The sequence below is a fragment of the Aquarana catesbeiana genome, linkage group LG01 (assembly GCF_042186555.1).
Source record: "Aquarana catesbeiana isolate 2022-GZ linkage group LG01, ASM4218655v1, whole genome shotgun sequence".
NCBI lineage: Eukaryota > Metazoa > Chordata > Amphibia > Anura > Ranidae > Aquarana > Aquarana catesbeiana.
In genome coordinates this window covers 70,073,789-70,094,709 of record NC_133324.1, presented here as the reverse complement: position 1 = coordinate 70,094,709, position 20,921 = coordinate 70,073,789, and the positions used below count along the sequence as shown (strand labels likewise).

Here is a 20,921-nt window from a genome sequence, read left to right as displayed (position 1 = left end):
AGGGAGCTGGCAAGATCTTGGAGAATGCTGAGTAGCCCAATTCTCATGAGACGATGCTGCGGCACAGCAGATGATCATATTCTCCAGAGATTTGGGCTACTCAACATTCCCTGTGATTGAAAGGAGAATGTCTTTACCCGAGGTGCTGTGGGTGGAAGCCAGGAAAAGGTAAGTATATTTTTTTGTCCCACAGGTTTTTTTTACTTTGAATAAGCAGACCTTATTACTGAGGACACTGAGGTGCAAGGTCAGCTTTAAGCTACTTTAAGCATTACGTATAGTTGTAAAAGGAGTTTGACTCAAGTCTCTTTGTTTCCATTTCAAGATCTACTCACCCGATCACACCAACAACAGCTTCTCATCCAACCCTTCAACTCCAGTCGGCTCTCCGCCTTCCCTCTCAGGTATTTGATTAGCTATTATACTGTATGTATAACACAAGTAAAACTTTAGAGAGTCCCCGTCTCCCAATCAGTTAACTTCATGGATAGATTAACCACAAGAATCCTCTTTAGTAAGAAGAGGTCAACCTTTTGTCTTTACAGTCGCATTAAAGTTTTTATTGCTTAACAAGCAGCACAGCACTTTGAATACAGCTAAACCCTGACCAAAAACATTTATTCTTTTTTACGATCTCTGTCAGGTTTTAATTGCTAGCAAAATGTATGAATAAAAACAGCCAAACTGCCTTTGGAACAAGAATGATGGTGATAGATGGACGTGGCTGTTTGGCCTACTTTGTATAGTGGCTTTGAATATACTTTAGTGTATTAATAGCAGTCAAGACCATCAGAGGCAGTTATAGACCAGGACAAAGAAACCTATTAGTGTAACATTTCTTTTGAAACAATAACACCTACGTGTTTCGAATGATCCAAAAGCTCCTCATCAGGCCTTCATTTATCTGTATCTGCAGGGTGTTCTGTGCTGTTCAACCATTTAAAGTGAGAGGTATCTTTCTAAAAGGGAAACAAACTAAATACTAGACTACTATTATTAAAGAAGTCTTTTTTTCCCACAGTAAGGACATGCCAGAAGAATAACAGCAACATATTTTGCACAATACACAGTATAGATATACTAAATGTGTGACATATTTCGACATGGAGGCATTTTACATCCTTCTAGTTGCATATGGTGTGCTGAGCACTGGGCACAGGCAGTAACTGTTAGCATATGTATTATTGAAACACTTCACATAAGCGTTAGGTCTGCCTATTTGTTCTACGAACAGAGAAGACTTTTTGTAAATGGCACAGATGGTGGATCAGACTCCCATAGCCTGCTGCCCCACCAATACAATACAGGAATATAGGAGATTTCACACTTAAGACAGACACATTTGCAATTGTGTTTTTCTTTGCTGCAGTTAATTGGCACCTCTTTTGCATCCAACATGACACAACCCTTTGGCAAAGTTTTGCACCTCTGTAATCTACCTGGCCATATTCTATAGAGGGTGGTTGGATGTAGAGCCTGTGGAAGGCTTCTTTTGACAGTATGTGACTTAAATACACACACTAGAGGGCAGTGGACCAGGTATCACAAGCCTCAATTAATCTCTGGGGAGAACCAATAGGAAAAAAGTTTCTAAGTGCACATAATATAGCTGGCTTTTAATATTTATAAGTAATAACCCTGTGAATTATTGATCCAGAAAGCACCCGATTGTCTTAGAACAATGGTTCTCAATCTTTTTTTCAAGTGTGTACCCCTTGACAACCCATTTCCGTAAATTGTGTAACAGTGGGAGGGAAAATGCCGCTGTGTCAATGGGATGAAGGAGAGAGCTGAGAGGCTGGGGGTCAGAGACTCTATGGGATGTAACATATTACAGTGGTGTATCTAGTGTTACCTAAGGGCCTGTTTGGGGTGTGGCTTATGACACAGGATTCCCTGGATCTGGGGCTTCTATAGGATTTTGGGGCCAGTGTGTGTTGAAGGGCTACGCTTTCCACAGTCTGGTGGCTCATTAGAATGTTGCATTCCAGAGAGGGTCTCAGCAGCACTTTCAGTGCTCCATGGAGCAGTTAAGGGGATTGTTGCTGCATAGTGGAGCAGGTTTCATCTGATGGAGGCACCTTGGTGAACTGACAGTTGGTGTATCCCTGAGGTGGGTTAAGCTGATCCTGGTGCTGCAGTGTTGGGGCCAGGACTCCCAGACAAGCCTTGGGTAAGGCACCTGCATAGTCCTGCACACATGTCCTGCTGTCAAGTTCCCATTGGACAGATAACATGTAGAACCACCACTTCCTTGTTGTCTCCTAGAACGTTCCATTCCAATAATCAGGCAACTGTTCCCTGGCCGTGTTTACATATAGTTAGGCTGGGGCCTGCTCTTTTCCACCATTATTATTTTTTTTGGGTACCCCTTACAATACCAAGGCTGGAATTCGCTGCCTTAGGATATCAGGAAGGAATTTTTCCCTGTTGAATCAAATTAGACCATATAAGGGTTTTTTTGTTTTTTTTGCCTTCCTCTAGATCAACTATAGGTTTAGGATTCTGTGAATGCAGATTTTCAATTAGGTTTTTTTTTTTTTCATTTTCTATTGGTTGACCTTGAGGGACATGTGTCTTTTTATTTTCAACCTCACAATGTAAAGGCTGTAGTAATGCGCACGTTACTGCAATGCACATTTTGTGCATCAGAGCACTGTGATACCATTCATTGTGAGTATTACCCTAACAGATCTGTGTTTCAGTACGCTGACCACACTTGTTTTAAGTCTTATTTTTAGTCCATTGAGGTACATTGGGAAATCATTCAAATGAATGGGCTGCATTAGATCAGTGCACCCCAATGCGTGACATAACGCTTGCATTAAATTCACCCATAGAGATGAGCTCAGGCGTTCTCCAAACTCACCTCTACCCAACTCCAAACTCCAAACATTTTCTTTTAATCCATTGTGCATCGGGCTGGGTCACTCATGCCTTGCAGCTCACATAGGTGAGCAAAAGAGTGTCAAAGAGGTGGCATGCAGGGCAGAAATGACCCAGCCTGTAGCTTAATGGAGTAAGAAAAGTGTGCAAGTTTGGGTAGAGAAGAGTTTGGAGGACGCTCAAACTCATCTCTGTTCCCCACAGTGGGCTTCCCTGGTTTGAATTGGCCCCTAATAGGCAGAAATATTCATTATAGCTGATCATTATTTTCATTGAGGATCAAATTCACCTGCTTTTTTAGCAGTTGTTTAAAAAAGGTTCATTAGGTACTTTTGTTCCATTTACTTTTGTTAATCATATAATTCATACTTTGATTTCAAGTCCATAATTTAAAGCACACATGCTAAAATGCTAAAATAAATAGACAATATTATCCCTTTAGACGCCTGCCAGGCTTGATGTTCAGAAGGAAGTGTCCTCCATTATGTCCCATACCTAATTAACATGATGAGAGGTCTATTGGGAAAGCAAGGTGGTACAAACAGGAATCTCTCAAACAATGGTTCCTGTTTGTGACTTCATGGAGAATTCCTAGAACAAGGCTGGAAAGTAAACCCACCTTTTAAGGCTTCTTGTTCACACCAAGACCTTCTTAGGTTGAAACACTGCTTTTAATGTGGACTGGTTGTTTATTTTACATTTTTGCTGAGATGTAAACTTTTAAGCTAGATAATAGATGTGCTGATCCTGCCTTTTCTGGACATTCACATGTATGACTTTGAGATTGCAGAGCATCATGTTTTAGATGTGTTTTACATGCATTACTATTCATCCCTATGGTAGATATGTTTACTGGAGATTGCAAAGATGTAGTTGGACCCATCCATTTAGTGGCAGAGACCCCTAATGTCGCATACACACGACCGGTCTTTCCGTCGGAATTAACTCTGAAGGACTTTTCAACGGAGTTCCGATGAAACGGACTTGCCTACTCACGATCACACCAAAGTCCGATCGTTTAGAACTCGATGACGTACGACGGGACTAGAAAAAGAAAGTTCAATAGCCAGTAGCCAATAGCTACCCTTGCGCCGTTTTTGGTCCGTCGGACCAGCATACAGACGAGCGGTTTTCCCGATAGGAACTGATTCCGTCGGAAATATTTGAAACATGTTCTATTTCTAGGTCCATCAGAATTGTAGAAAGAAAAAGTCAGATGAAGCCCACACACGAGCGGAATGTCCAATGAAATGATTCCGTCTGACTTTTTCTGCCGGAAAGTCCGGTCGTGTGTACGTGGCATAACACACAGCTCCTAGGTTTAGCAGCATATACACTGGTTACGTAGGATCTTACAGTACGGGGGTTCTCTTTGATCTCAGCAATTATCCCTGTATATTCCTCAGAATAGAATATTCCCATAACCTAGATTTGATCAAGGAATCAGTTTGTTTGTAGATCTGTGTTTCTTTCTGTATGTAAATAATTACATGCAATGAAAGAAACCAAAAGACAAATTGAAATTTCTCTGAACTGCTTTTTTCAGGTATATGCTATTTTTGTAGAAATCTACATTATTTTTGCAATGGTATTACAGTTTCACAGTATATTTTATATTGGGATCACAGTTCTATAACTGTTTGCCTTGTTCTTTAGGCTCAATAAGGCCCCTCCAGCAGTATTCAGTTTTTTTTATTAATTTTATACTTTTCTGATGCCTTATGGCCAGTCACATAATGCACTGGGCCCTTTTAGTCTTTGGCTGTCTTCTGGAAGTGGGTGGTCCTGTTTTATGCAAAGAGCAGGACTAACGTGACCGCAGAAGCGTTCTCTGCATCAGTACACCAAGAGCACAGGGTGCCATGGTGACTTCCCACCACAGGACAGGGCCATAACACCCTGCACCCTCGTTCTGTCCGTGGTCATCTGGGTTGAGTGACGCAGGGTATCATTCAACCTGGAAGGCTATGAACATCTTCTGGCAGTGAACAGCTATTGTGAGGGGACAGCTCTAGAATGAAGATATTGCGGTTACCAGGGGTACATTTTGACAAAGAAAACTTGAGCCTGGAGTTAGGCTTTACCTAAAGGACTCTGTTATTTAATTCTGTTCCTGTTCACACTCAGGAGCTGGAAGACATCAGGGGTTATCAGCGTGCGTTCAGGCAGTTGGCAGTCAACTCAACACTTATTATCAGACAAAAGGCTCAACATACAAAGCCTTAAACTCTCCTCTTTTTTTAATATAGTGTTAAATTCTACCGGGCAAACTCACACATTAAGCTTTCTTTGCAAAATAGAACTACGTGTCCAGTTATGCCAAGGACTGTCATAAGAAATCGCATGTTATTGCTAGTCTCTCTGCCCACAGCAGGCTCTAATTCAAAGTGTATGTGTGACTGTCCAAATAAAGTTATTGCTTGTCTCTTCACCCACAGAAGGCTGTAGTTCAAATTGCATGCATGCCTATCTAAATAGAGTTATTGCTGGTCTCTCTGCCCACAGCAAGCTGTAGTTCAAAGCACACATGTGCATATTGTAAAAGACGTATTGCTGGTCTCTCCTCCCACAGTAGGCTGTAGTTCAAATCGCATGCGTGTCCGTCCTAATAAAGTTACTGCTGGTTTATCAGCCCCTAGCAGGCTATAGTTCGAATCACATGTATGTTTGTCCTAATAGAGTTACTTCTGGTCTCTCTGCCCACAGCAGGCTGTAGTTCAGATTGCATGTGTATCTGTCCTAATAAGAGTTATCGCTGGTTGCTGCACCCACAGCAGGCTGTTCAAATTGCATGCATGCCTATTCTTATAGTGTTTTTGCTGGTTTCTTGGCCCACAGCAGACTATAATTTAAATTGCATGCATGCTTATCCTAATGGTGTTTTTTTCTGGTTTCTCTGCCCCCAGCAGACTGTAGTTCAAATTGTTTGCCTGTCTATCCTAGGGTTGCCACTTTTTCTTCAAGCCAAACCTGAACACTTTAGCGGCGCACATCGATATTTTTTTTTTTTTAGTAGACACTATGGGATTGTAACAGACCTAGGAGACCTGTGGGCGCTCCAAAGAGAAAAGTAATGCGGCATGCATGGTGGCCCATCACCCGTCTGTCAACGCCTGTTCTGAGCCACATTCTTCTCTGAATCATCTGTCTGGGTTTCAGGCGGACTGAAACCCGGACACATGATTCAAACCTGAACTGTCTGGGTGAATCCCAGATGGGTGGAAACCCTAGTCTATCCTATTAGTTTTTTTGGGTTTTTTTTTCAGGTTTCTCGGCACCCAGCAGTCTGCAGTTTAAATTGCATGTGTTCCTTTCCTAATAGAGTTATCACTCGTCTCTGCTCTTGTAGCAGGCTGTAGTTCAAAATGCTTGCGTGCCTGTCCTAATAGAGTCTTTACTGGTTTCCTGCCCCCCCCCCCCCCAGCAGGCTGTAGTTTAAAATGCATGTGTGCCTGTCCTAATAGAGTCTTTGCTGGTTTCTTGCCCCCCCCCAGCAGGCTGTACTTTAAATTGCATGCCCTAATAGAGTTTTTTCTGGTTCCTTGGACCCCCAGAAGGCTGTAGTTTAAATCACATCCGCGCCTGTCCTAATAGAGTTTTTGCTAATCTCTACTCACAGCAGGCTGCAGTCCATGTCGAGAGCACATATGTAAGTGTGGCTACGAGCCTTTATTTTCAGCCACACTACTTTTTTTTTTTTTTATGCTGTTGGCTCAAAAGTTTAAAAAAAATCCTCATTCTGGTGTGTTAGCTTTGTGAATTGAGCCTATATTAAGTAAAGTAAAAAAGACCTGGCACACATAAATCTTTTAAAATTAATCCTGAACATTTATCATAATAAAAATTCTTGCATAGCCTCCCCCATGACTGGTTCTCTTCAAGGAGAAAGAAAACAGAGCAGATACAAAGAAATTCCCTGCACACCACATAAAGTGACATTGCTATACCTACTTGCCAAATACCGGCTCGCCAAAGATATAGTGTGGTAAGCCAGAAAGCATCTTTTTTTTTTTCTCTTGGATGCAGTATATGTCGTGAAACAGAGACTTGGAAAGCTGAAATCCCTTGTACCAAGCTTCTTTTTTGGAAATTGAGTTGTTTTCTTGCACCGAGTTCTCTCCCAGGCATTACCTGCCGAGTCAATGAAATCCTTTGATAGAAAGCAGCCTGGAGGAACATTATGGACTGTATCTCTGTTTTGCTACAAAAATACTTTTTTTTTTTTCCCTTAAGTATGTTTTTGGAAAGTCTCCATATGTCTGGACGGCTTGACAAATTTGCATATATATACTAAACAACTGCAAAAGTTTTAACTAAGAGGATGCTTATGCAACTGTGTAGATAATTAACTTTTTCCCTTCTTTTAATTAGCAGGCACAGCTGTTTGGTCAAGGAATGGAGGACAGACTTCTTCGTCTCCTAGCTATGAAGGCCCTTTGCACTCACTAGTAGGTGCTTTTAAATTTAACGTTGTGACATATTAGGACAAAAGTGTCCACAGATGTGTGCAGATTTATCATCAGAAAGGGAAGGCAATGAGAAATCAGTCAACTTGTATTCTGGGTCTGTAAAGATGTTTCTAACTCAAGACCCTAGAGCAGAGCAGCCACCTTTTCCATTCCTCCAGAGAAAAAGCAAAGATCAATGATTAGACGGAAATCTGTGCGGTTATAACACACTTTATAGAAAATAATCACCTGCTCCTGTTCTGTAGATAATGATATAGGCCTCGCAAGCACTTCCTGAAAAAGTGTGAAGCTTGGTGCAGAGGAAAAAAAGCAACAAGCCAGTCACATGGGCAGGGAGAATTTCGAAAATTACAGTTGCCCCGGTTGCAAGGATGAAGGTTTATAAAGTGAGTTTTAGATAATCCTCTCTGGCTGCAGGTTGAAAAGGAATGCAATTTTTAGCATTAACATTAAATTACAAAATGGCTTGCATGGTAATTTTATATGTTGTGTAATTATGCTTTAAATCAGCCCAAAAAGATCTAGTACATCAGTTTCTGTAGACTCTGTTAAATCATTTATCTCTAGTGGACACCAGTGCTGAGGTTTCTGTACTTGTGTTACCGGGTCTGAGCTCAGATACAGCCTTTGCCCAGGTGATGGAATGGATTTGCCTAATGGAGTCACTTCCGTGCTGGGCTGGAGTGCTGCAGAAGTTCACGCGATGGTGAAAGCGACATCTCACAGGTCCAGCTAGCAAGAAAGCAGCCCTGTAGGAAAATGTTAGGAACCCTAAGGCCTCGTACACATGATCGGACTTTCCGATGGGAAATGTGTGATGACAGGCTGTTGGTGGGAAATCTGACCGTGTGTATGCTCCATTGGACAATTGTCAGATTTTCCATGGACAAATGTTGGCTAGCAGGTTTTTAAAATTTCCGCGGACAAATGTGTGTTGTCGGATTTTCCGATCGTGTGTACACAAGTTCGTCGGACAAAAGTCCAAAGTACAAACACGCATGCTCTGAAGCAAGGACGAGCCAGAAGCGGTCGGTCTTGTAAACTAGCAGTCGTAACGGAGAATTAACATTCGTGATGCGGCAAATTATGAAATCTCGAAATTCAGTGCACAATTCTCTTCTTCTTTAATGGGATAATAATGAAGCTGCTTTGCTGGTGATACTGATGGAGTTATTGCAAACAAAATTTCAAAGGCTTTTTTTTTCTAGTGATATCAAGAAAAATATTATTATTCATTTTTTTTTTTTTTTTTATTTGGGCAAGTTACCACAACACCATTATCCCGTAGTTTTTAAGATCATCGAAGATACAACTATGTTGGTGTCCCTTGTCAATTTTACATTGTATTTTTTTAAATGTAACTGCCTACTCCCAAACTGTCATTTGAAGTAAAACACAAGCCAAGTATTATTCTACACAATTTTTTTTATTGTGCATTAAAAAAAGAAAACAAATAAAATTAGACATGCTATCTGTCAATAGAACTTAATCAAAGAGTGCATTCTATGCATCCAAAAATATAGAAAATATACCAAATCAAATCATTATTATTCAACCAAAAAAATAAAGTCAAAGCAATTACTCCAAAGCCAATAATAAATAAGACGTTATCTCCTCCGATTCCGCAACATGGCTGGTTGACCAACGGTGCAAAAAAAAAGTGCATAATGAAAAGTGCGAAATGAAAAGCGTGAATCAACACTCACCAAACTTCTACTTAGCAGAAGGAGCCCAAAGGGTGGCGCTAAAGTGCTGAAAAACAACGTAGTACGTCACTACGTTCGTATTTGTTGGCCGACAATTCCTTGCCATTTGTATGCAAGACAAGTTTGGGCCAACGCCCTTCAGACAAAAGTCCACGGTTTTGTTGGCCAACAATCCGATTGCGTGTACGAGGCTTTAGGCTGGGTTCACACTAGTGCAAATTGGATGCAAGTTTCCTCACATCCAATTCGCATGACAGAAGATTGTGACCGGCTCTCTATGGAGCCAGTTCACATATCTCCGTTGCGACTGCAGAGCGGCTTGCACAGGGTTCCTGTGCATCTTTGGCTCAGTTTCAGGGCTGAATTCAGGCAAAAATTCGGCCCTGATTGGTCCCTTAAACGGAGAACAGGGACGTACCAGACTACTGCTGTGAGCCGCATCCATCTTAGATGTGAACCTAGCCTTAGTGATGTTAGTGGCAGAATCACTTCTCTGACACGACCCTAAGTATAGATACAAAGGCCCCATAATGATTTACATATGAAGTGATGGCATTTAGCAAATACATTTGAATGAAATAAATCTATAATGAATCTGAGAACCTCTGTTCCTGCCTTTCTCAACCTTTTTACCCCAGGGGAACCCTTTTCAGGCCATGGTACATTATCATGATCAGAAAGGGGTAGAACGTTTTAAAAAGAACCAATAATATGGCATACCTAGCATGTTTGACACCCACACCAGATTATTTTTCAACACTTCCTTGCTCTATATGACCATATTAATCATGAGATATAAAAAAAAAAATAAAAGAGCCAGAAAAGAAACCAAGATTGTAAAAATTGTAGTGACATTTGGTAGTCAGTGTCAAACTCCCTACATTGGTGGCCAGTAGGAATATGCCTCCTTACATTGGTGGTCAGTGTAGAAGTGACCAATTACATTAGATATCAGTAAATAAATGTCCCCTTACATTGGTGGTCAGTGGAGAAATGACCCCTTCCGTTGGATATCAGTAAAGAAATGTCCCCTTTTATTGGTTGACTAGTGTAGAAGTGACCTTTTACTTTTGATATCAGTAAGAAATTGCCTCCTATGTTGGTGGTGATTGTATCAGGAGATCAGTTTGCCGCTGCTCAAGGAACCCTGGCAACCTCTGATGAAGCCTTAATGCTGAACTTCACCCAAAAGGGGAAGTTCCGCTCTTCTTCCTCCTTTACATTTGGCACTTTATTTTGTTTGGGGGAGAGTGGGTACCTGATTTTGACAGCTATCTGCTGCACTCGGTGATCCAATCGGAAGTTTGGCCCCCTCCCCCACAGCCTTCTGGGACACATCACAGGTCCTAAAACAATGCGGGGCCATTCACAAAGCGCAGCGCAGGTCGTGCATGTGCAATTGGAAGCTGGTTGCGATGCCTCAAGGCTTCACTGCCGTTTTCCCTTGATCAAGATGCTGGCGCCTGGATCTAAAGCCGATTAAAGATTTGGCTCAGGTGAGGACATCGCTAGATCCGGGGGCAGGTAAGTGTCCATAGATCAACTTGGGTACATCCAGCCTTTCTGATTTTTTTACATGCGACTACTATTGGTGGCTATAGCCGCTAACATAATCATTTTGTTCTACCACTTGGGAAGGCTCCCCGCTGGCAGAACAGAATAGCGCTGCAGGCGGGATTCCCCCATAACACTGACTATATTGATGGGGGAATCGAGTGATTTTCTTTTCTTTCACCTGTGGTGGAAGGAAAGAAAATGGAATCATCTATGGCTTGCCTTGGATTTCCACGTAACCTTGCTTAAGAAAGTCTGCTCTATACAAATGTCATGAAAGCAAATAGTATTTTTTACTGTATCACTAGACAGATTTGCTTGGGGTCCTCATAAAACAGGTATTTAGGTTGCCTCAACCCTTTAATCCCCATCCTTTGTGGCTTATCAGAAATCTGGGCCAAGTCATGGTAGGGATCGGTAGATATTCTGAGCCTCCTTTGTTTCTGAAAAAGGTACTGTCTATATTGCCCCCAGCAAGCAATTGCAGATGAACCTTTAGAATCCAATTGTCTTTAGTAGTGGTCAGTCACATCCAACTGGACTTGTTCTGTAATGTTGAAGATGTTTTGTAGCTTCTCCAAGTAACATAATTTTATTAAGGCCGGCCATAGACGGAAGGAAAGAAAATTGGGTAATTCCCCCATCAACACAGTCAGTGTTGATGGGGGAATCCCTCCCATGGAGCCATTGTGTTCTCCTGGCGAGGGGCAGGGGAAGCCTTCTCCTTCTGGAGAACATAGTGATTATTACTAGTGGCTATAACAGCCACAAGCAATAATCGCATGTAAAATCCTACAGGCTGGTTGCACCCAAGTTGATCAATCAATCAACTTAGATACATTCGGCCTGCCCATACATGGTTCAAATCTCAGCTGGTTCCTGCTGAACTGGCCAAGATTCGGACTATCTATGGCTGGCTTTAGTGTCAAGAAAATACCACAGCTTTTATATCCACATGAGTAGCACCGACACCTTAATGCAATCACCACAGAAGGGGAGATGTTATTGTTTAAGAACAGGATGGAAGGTGTGAAAGTTGTTGAACCACTCTGTTCTAGTTCCATAATCTCATCCTTGGTGTCAGGAAGGATTCATAGGTGTTAATCCTTCATTTTACATGGCTGAAAGTGTGAACTATTGTCAAAACACTGGGGTAGAGATGTCAAAACTGCATTATATGTGGAAGACAGGAGGTGTCAAAGACACCTACCACTGTTTTCAACATTACAATTCAAGTCCAGTTGAATGTGATTAGCTAATAATCAATAAATGAGGACCTTCACACACGTTCCAACCCTCATTTTCCTATACAAGTTCAAGTCTGGTGACTGTGAGGCATCCAAGACCACTCCTGTTTCAGACACCTTAATGTATGGCCCTCAGTTAATAGGTTTTGCATTAATATTAGATGTCACACAAGATGTAGATGTGCAGTGAGTGATTGTTCGTTGTTTATTTCTTTACAGCAAAGCCGAATTGAGGACAGATTGGAAAGATTAGATGATGCAATTCACGTACTAAGGAATCATGCAGTGGGGCCTTCAACAGCAATGCCAGGAAGCCACAGTGACATGCACGGATTAATCGGACCATCTCACAATGGAGCCATGGGCGGCCTGGGCTCAGGATATGGAACTGGCCTCTTGTCAGCAAACAGACATTCTCTAATGGTAAGCCAGGGATGACAAGATCCTTTCTTCAAAGTAAATCATAACTGCATATTTGGAATCATTTTGAGACGTTGAACTTTTGAAGCACAGTGGACCCCTTCAAGCTCACGTTTACTGTTGTGACCTTGTTTTGCTTGTCACACATTCGTTGTATGCTCTTTTTTTTCTTATTTAAAGTGTTACTAAACCCAGAACAGTAAAATCAGTCTGTATATACAGTAAAGCTAAAAAAAATGCTAAGTAAATGCTTGTTATACGCACTGTGGAATCTAAGGGGTTAATCCTCTGCATTATGTAAATAGGCTGTTTGATCCTGTCTTCTTTTACTGTCCCCAACCCATCTGCTGATAGAACAGAGCCTTGGAGGCACTCTGCACACGCTCCATTTGGTGTGTATTGCTAGAGAGTTTCAGCCCTGAAACTCAGCACTGTCCAGACAAAGCGTCAGGGGTCATGCAGCCTCATAGGACAGTCAGAGGAGAATGAATTCTCCTACAAGCTTTACCAGACACTGATAGAAGTCACAAGACTGCTATATACCATTGATGAGAAAAGATATTTAGCAGTTTATATTTACTAAAATAATTGCATTTTGATGTTCTATGTAACACGGTGGGAGACCGGATATAGTGAATGCAGGGGCCTGGGTTTAGTAACACTTTAATTGAAAGCATCTGAAGGCAAAAAAGTATGCATTCTGAGACTTTTGATTCTTGTACTCCAAAGATAAACTTACTGTTTTAAATTGCTATGCAGTGTCAGATATTCCAACATGTATAGAATTATATCTGCAATGATGCGTTCTAGCAATATATATCGTTTTGGGTTTGCCAATACTTAAGCCAAAGAGCAAAATAATCAGAATAACATATCAATAATCAGAAATATGCAATATTAACCTGAACTACAATTTCTGTATGCAGTGGGGCTCCCCCTGCACTCGGGTTCAATTACTCATTTATGTCTAGGGTACCCATAGTACCCATAACACGGACCTTTACTTACCCAATCCCCTGGACCTGCAAGCTCCTTCCTCGCTGTAAGACTGGGTCCAACAGGCTCTTTTGCCGGACATTTTGGCGGCTTCAGGCACTGTGATGTCAAGTACAATACGTGGCTAATAGCCCTGAATTGTACCTGAGGAAGCCAATGGACTGCCCACAAGTGCTTGTTACTGGTAGCTTTGTTAAAATAAGCATTTAAACCTTGCAGTGCTGAGAGGAGCCGCACTGCAATGACATTTTAAAAAATTTCCTCAGAGTTCAGCTTTAATGTATAGCTAAAGGGGAAACTATTTTTTATTTATTTTTTTTGGATAGAGTGGAGAGGGATTAGAACACCTGTCAGTTTTTATTGCTGTCTGTGATTCACCCTCTCTATTTGTGCCTTTTTACCATTATCATTGAAAATGAAAGTAAAAGAAAATCCCCAAATTTGGGTTGTCCCCGGAACAGTAATAAATCTTCAAATGGGGATACTTGTTCTGGTGTCCTTGGGGTCCCCAAGAGATTCCCTTAATTCGTAGGGATTTCCTCTCACTTCCTGTTTTGGCTGTGGGACAGGAAGTGAAGGTAAATCTCCCCAGTGGGACAAAGAGGGCAAAAATAAACCTTACAGGGGTTTTTAATCCTTCTTTACTCTACCCAAAATGAAAAAAAAAAAAGGTATGTTTATAGTTCTACTTCAAGTGACCATTGTAGAAAACCTTATAAAACAGTAGCTTCATAAATCAGGCTCATTTCCGCGCAGATGACACACCAACTCAGAGTCTTCAGCTAAGTAACTACTTGTGCCACGTATCCACCTCCATCAGGCTTCACCTGTAAATTAAATATCACTTTTGGGTGACCCTTCTCTGATTGGTGGACTGAAGGACTATTTGTTTTTTGCCTAACGTTCTGCTTGCTTAAAACATATTTACAAATGTACAGAGACCGCGCTAATGCCAAAAACGTTGAACCATAACAGTTGTGTAAAACCTCGCACTGAGCAGCAACTCAACCGTGTGATATAGACATAGTACATACAATATAAACTAAATCAGAGCTGTGCTTATACCATATAGAACATTATTAACTGTGAATCAGTAACAGGAATAAATTCCATGTAAATTAGTAAAGAGGGTGAACAAATCTTCTTTAAAAGTTTATTCCAAGTAATCCAACACCAAAAGAAATCAACCTCCATAGTGTGAAACCTCCACGTCTAATATAGGGAGCGCTTACCGGATATTATGGTCCTCCTATCTCTAGAAAGGTCACATAGGCAATAATCAGAGTCATCAAAGGTCACATAGGCAATGATCAGAGTAACCAAAGGGGTCCCTCAGATGATAACATTGATCTGCTCCTATAGGAAATGCACCATCAGTTCTCTTCCCAAAACAACGCTCAAAAAAGTTAAAATAACACTTACATATGTATGTAGATAAAACGCCAGAAATATACAGTATCTCTCCAGCATTCAACTCAAACTCGCACTCCTGGGATCATAGGGATGACGTCAGAACGTAGCACTGCCCACCGCACGTGGGCGGTGCAACGTGCTGGGAAGAGAACTGGTGGTGCATTCCCTATAGGAGCAGATCAGTCTTAACATCTGAAGAACCCCTTTGGTGGTTCTGATCATTGCCTATGTGACCTTTGATGACTCTGATTATTACCCATGTGACCTTTCTAGAGACAGGAGGTCCATAATATCCAGTAAAGGCTCCCTATATTAGAGGTGGAGGTTTCACACCACAGAGGTTGTTTGCTGTTGGTGTTGGATTACTTGGAATGAACTTTTAAAGAAGATTTTTTTCACACACTTTGCCCATTCACGTGGATTTTATTTATGTCACTGATTCACATTTAATAATGCTCCGTATGGTATAAGCACAGCTCTAATTTTGTTTATGCTTAAAACATATAGATAATACCTTAATAAATTGTATGCTTGTGTATGCTGCCTAGTCTCACCCCCCCCCCCCCCCACTTCATTCTCCAATAAAAACATGGGAACTTCTACATCTTCATCTCATAGCACTTAAAAAGTTGAAGATAGATGAGGTCCCTCTCTCGTGTAGCTGCTTGTCCCTTTCAAACTCATTATTTATTTGCTTAAGAAATTACCAGGGCGCACCTGACATCTCAAATGTATTATGCTTTTTTGTGTCCTTGAAAAACCTAAGAACACAGAGTTAGAAAAGCAAAAACCTGGAAAATAAAAGTATTGAGCAGGTTCATTTCTCTGTGCCATCAGACCTACTGCCATCATTGAGAATGTAACGGGAGAACGGGAGAATTACAGATATCTCTGATTTCTGTGTGACTTCCCAGAGCACCAAGATAGATAGATAGATAGATAGATAGATAGATAGATAGATAGATAGATAGATAGATAGATAGATAGATAGATAGATAGATAGATTCAAGTGATTTCAGACCTGGCTTGTAAAAGTAAATGAATTTGGAAGCATAAAAAACAAAAGAAGAGTAACATCAATTTTGAGTCTGGCCTTTGAACACGTTGATAAGTTCCACACCACACATTGTGGAAAGAAGCAAGAAAAAAAAAAACAAGGGGGGATAAAAAAAACGGGAACACAGAGGATATGGTAATTTTTTCCACATTGCCGTCATCAGCGCTTGAAACAGTCTATAAGTTTTCTGTCTTCACCCATCTGCAGTTAATAAAGCAGCAGTAGGAGGTATACTGTGGAAGCAAATTCCAAAGCAGATTCAGCCAGAGTACTTTTCTAGGGATAATTCAATGTAACACACACTGTTGCGCTCCAGAAACTGAATATTTGAGTTCTGAAAGGACACCGGTTGAATCATGCACCTACTTATACCTTCTGGAGACCCTACTACACAAATTCCTGGCCGTAGTTTGTTTCTGTGCCTCCCCCTTACACAATGCCATAACAAAGCCATTACCTTCAGGGAGCTGAATCCCCCCTGTCTAACTTATAGAGATCCCATTGGGGAATAGTGACAGTTACCGCAGCAGGTGGGTGGAGCTGGGAACCCTGGTCGATTTATCTTGCTTTTGAACAGACAGACTGTATAGGAATAAGAAAAAAGGGGAGGGGGGCTTCAGATCAACTCAGAGGACCAATGTATTGACAAGTTTCAACATTCAATACAGGTGGGTGATACCGATTCACCCAATAGGAGTGGCACCTTTTCCTTTGGCCCTGAACTCAAACAAACAGACTGTATAGGAGGCCTTATGCCATTCAGCTTGTTTGCAAAAGCAGCTCTGACCAAAATTCAGATAATGGAAATATGTAACCTTTATCATTTCAATATAAATAAAGTTATAAGCATATTTCTCATATAGTTTATCGTGTGAATGTCCTTTTAAAAAAGTTCTTTAAATTGAAAGTATGCTTACTTGCTTTGACTAGAGTGGAAAGGGTTACAACTTCTGTCAGGATTACATTTTTGTTTCTGTGCATATTGGGGACATTTTTTTGGAATTTCCTGTTCCCGAAGACACATCAGGAAGTAAATTGAAGCCTCCTCAAAATGAGGGGAAATCCCAACTCTGACAGTCATCATTGGAAGTGTTCCCATTGGAAGATTTGTCACTGGAACAAGGGTCCCTATATGAACATTTTCCCTTGTCCCCAAAACAAGTATGTCCATTGGAAGGTTCTTGCGGTCACCAGATCAAGTGTCCCCACTGGAAAATTTCCCCTCAACACTAGAACGAGTGTTCCCATTGGAAAGTTTTCTTTTGTCACCATAACAAGTGTCCCTAATTGATGATTTCTCCTTGTCACTGGAGCAAGTGTTCCCATTGGAAGGTTCCCTCTTGTCACCATAACAAGTGTCCCCATTGGACGATTTCACCTTGTCACTGGAACAAGTGTTCCCATTGGAAGGTTTCCTCTTGCCACCATAACAAGTGTTTCCATTGGACGATTTATCCTTGTCACTGGAACAAGTGTTCCCATTTGACGATTTCTCCTTGTTACTGGATTAAGTGTTCCCATTGGAAGGTTTCCTCTTGTCACCATAACAAGTGTCCCCATTGGACGATTTCTCCTTGTTACTGGAACAAGTGTTCCCATTGGTTGGTTTCCTCTAGTCACCATAACAAATGTCCCCATTGGATGATTTCTCCTTGTCACTGGAACAAGTGTTCCCATTGGAAAGTTTCCTTTTGTCACCATAACAAGTGACCCCGTTGAACGATTTCTCCTCGTCACTGGAACAAGTGTTCCTGTTGGAAGGTTTCCTTTGGTCATCCTTAAAAGTGTCCTCATTGGACGATTTCTCCTTATTACTGAAACAAGTGTTCCCAGTGTCCCATTGGAAGGTTTCCCATCATCACTGGAACAAGTGTCCCTATTGGAAGATTTCCCCTCATCACCAGAACAGATGTATGCATTGGAAGATTTACCCTCTTTACTGGAACAAGTGTCCTCATTAAGGTTTCCCCTCTTCACCAGAATAAGGGTCCTTATTGGAAGGTTTCCGCTCGTCACCTGAACAAGTGTCCCTTTTGGAAGATTTTGTCTTGTCACTTGAACAAGCATCCATGTTGGATGATTCCCCTCTATTCCTATTCTGTTTTGACAATCTTAAAATTTTTAATTTTTTCTCGCATTCTCCTCCTTTGATAAAAACCGGAAGTGAGGAAATTCTCTGCATTGGTGACACAGGCAATAAAAAAAAAAACTGGCAGGTGTTCTCTCCCAAACTAGTAAAAGAAGGTTTTACCTAGGAATCTACTTAAACTAAAGCAGAACTCTAGGGAAAAGCTATGCAAATAGGGGGCGGTTTTACCTGCTCAAGAACTTGTATTTTTGGACATCTAGTTTTGGGATTAACATAGTTTTGTTTTTTCTCTGCTGCAGCTAAGTGACATATAAAGGTCTTTTCTCTCCCCAGCCTGAAACTGGGTATTAAAAGGACAAGCAGATGACTAATGAGTTCATCCCTTTGTCACTTTGCTATCTTCTCCTATCAGCATGAATCTTGTTAGCACATGAGTACTTGAGCACAACTGATTGGCTCCTTCTGCTGCTTCTTCTGCTAGTCTGAAGTCTGCTGTACCAGGCATCAGGGCATTGCAAGAGTCTGATACCAACTCAAATTCAAGTACTTAAACTGCTTGCATTTAAAAAATACATTTAATGATGTATGAATGAATACAGAGCTACATAAATGTGTGTCTTTTATACTGTATCTGCGTAGAGCTCAGTTTTAATGACTATCTTTCATGAATTCAGGCCTGAGTTTGTAAAAATGATGCTGCATGTATATAATTTTCAAATGACCCGTTTCTGGAAAATGTTATTCTACATGTTCCCAGCTATGGAGGTCTGTTCCACACCATCAACACCTCCCAACATTATATAACCTCTGCTAGGCTTTTGCTTTTTAAATTTGTTTGCTTTTTGTGGCCCTTTGCCGGGAACGTTTCCACATATAATACGTCCGTTTCGTCCAAGTCAAATGAAGTCATGGAATAGCTTGTCTTGTAGGACGTAGAGTCAATGCTAATGAAGTCATTTACCAGTGCCATATGTGTTTTTTTTTTTTTTTTGTAAATGCTCATTTAAATCTTTCTCAAACCTCTGTTTGAGAAAACTTTAGATGTGGCTATTTACCATGAACCTGTCACTTCCAAAGCAAGACAAAACCCTCATACATTCCTGGCAGTAGCCCCTGAACCTAATGGGCGCTTTGGCATCATACAGTTCTATGCATGTACCTTTTCTTTGGTCTCTTTTGTCATGTGTATTGCATTTTGGCATGCAAGAGCTTCTAGAACCTTAGTTAAAATTGACATTTTTACAGATATTTACATAGTGCCAGCAATTTACACAGAACTTTATATAATGTACATTTACATCAGTCCTTGCCCTCGAGTAGCTTACAGTCTAAGGTCCCTCTCTCACATGCATATATAAACATATTAGAGCCAAAAAACCTATCAGCGCATCACAAGGTGTGGAAGGAAACCCATTCAAACACATGGAGAACATGTAATTCCATGCGAGATTCGAACCTGGGACTCTAGTGCTGAAAAGTAAAAGTCCTACCACCGTGCTGCCCACACTTTCATGCATTAGTCCCAATGTGTCTGATCTTCTCCTCCTCTAAACCCACATACTGTATATCAACATTGGATAAATTCTATTACATCAGAAGAGCAATTATTGCTTTCTTGTGAACTGTTCGTCTGCAATATTCTGATGGGGAGGAATGGCAATCCAAAGGTCTTCATTTTTTTATAGTCTTACACATGTGCCTGTTACAAGCAAGAGGGCCCCCCAAAACATAGAAAAAATTATTTTACTGAATGGCATCAAGAGTTTCTTATATGGCCAGTTATAGGATGCAAATAGCACTAGACACAATTTTCTTTTAACTGTATGCACAATCATTCCTTACAAAAATAAGCAATTCCCAAAGACGATCCATTTCAGATACTAAATTGAGCATTCAGCTTGATTTTCCAGTTTATATATGTTTCTCTTCCTATTTTGTTCACTTCCTTTATGCATTTAATGAATCCTTCAGTGGAGGAGAAAAAAAAAGTGACTTGAAGCTAATGAAGAATTGTTGTCTGCGGGTTACCCCCCTCCCCCAGTCTACCCTGATTCTTGTTTCCCCTGTAGTCCTGATCGGAAACAGCTGGCTTTTGTTTAAAAAGCTGTTTTGTGAAAAAAAAAAAAGTCTAAATCTCAAGAAGCAGAGCTGAGGTCATCAGTAAAGCAGGTGCTGAGGAACAGACTGGAATGCAGCGAGCGCAGCTTAATAGGGAACGTTCACAGACTCCCAGCACTGTAGACTGCAACATATTGGAAGATGTATGGGAGCATTGATCCTTACCCAAGGTTTGTGTCCCTGGAAATGTCCCTGGCTTGGCACACCAGTCAGCTTTCCTGAAAAATTCAATTCTTAGGTGTACCTGTTATCCTGTTTTTTAAGAGCAGAACAGTAAGCAGATATACCCCTATTTAAGATGTTCATAAACTCAATTAAAGCAGTTCTCCAGTCTGTAACAAAAAAAAATCAAAAAACTCAAAAACTTTTAATAATAGGATACTTACCAGTCCATGGATCCAGTGTTGTCCTCACTCGGACTAGTTATTCACTAGCCTTCGGGTTCCCAGTGCTGGCATCTTAATTGTGGGTACCCAGCTGTGAAGCTGCGCTTTGTGAATGGTCTTGCGGTCTCCTGGAACCTGTGACATGTCCCAGAAGACTGAGGGAAGGGAGAGGGGAGTGGAGAACTATGCAATCCAAGCAGAAGTGGAAGTGGGTACCTGTCAAAACTAGGTACCTGCTCCCCACAACACCCCCCTTTCCCCCCAAAAAAATTATGTACCAAATCAGGAAGAGGAGAGGAGGACTTAAAGCAGAACTTCCCCTTTTGGGTGAAGCTGCACCTTAAAAAACCTGATCAACTGTTTGATACAGAAGAACTCTTACATTTTGCTGCTTGAAAATGGGATGCTCTACTCAAGTTTTTAGCAAACTTTTTACCCGAGAGGAACCCTTGTAATTCTTTACAAGATTTAGGGAATGCCTGCTAAAACCAATTTGCACCTTACTTACATTCATGGCTAGTGGGAAGAAAGCCCTTCTTTCAGTGGTGGTCAGGATGCTCCCCTTACAGACAGCTTCAAA

At 41.1% G+C, this 20,921-nt stretch overlaps 1 protein-coding gene across 22 annotated transcripts in view; it reads left to right on the top strand.

The window, feature by feature from the left end:
- The window catches only part of TCF4 (transcription factor 4), a 595,219-nt gene that overhangs the window by 534,224 nt on the left and 40,074 nt on the right, over positions 1 to 20,921 (top strand). For 16 of the 22 annotated variants that reach the window (XM_073620084.1, XM_073620005.1, XM_073620013.1 and 13 more), the window contains 3 exons: positions 326 to 404; positions 7,258 to 7,334; positions 12,082 to 12,285. In XM_073620084.1, coding sequence (XP_073476185.1) covers positions 326 to 404; positions 7,258 to 7,334; positions 12,082 to 12,285 — 360 coding nt within the window. The remainder of the gene's footprint in view (positions 1 to 325; positions 405 to 7,257; positions 7,335 to 12,081; positions 12,286 to 20,921) is intronic. The other 6 variants (XM_073620022.1, XM_073620104.1, XM_073620138.1 and 3 more) reach the window with 1 other exon arrangement.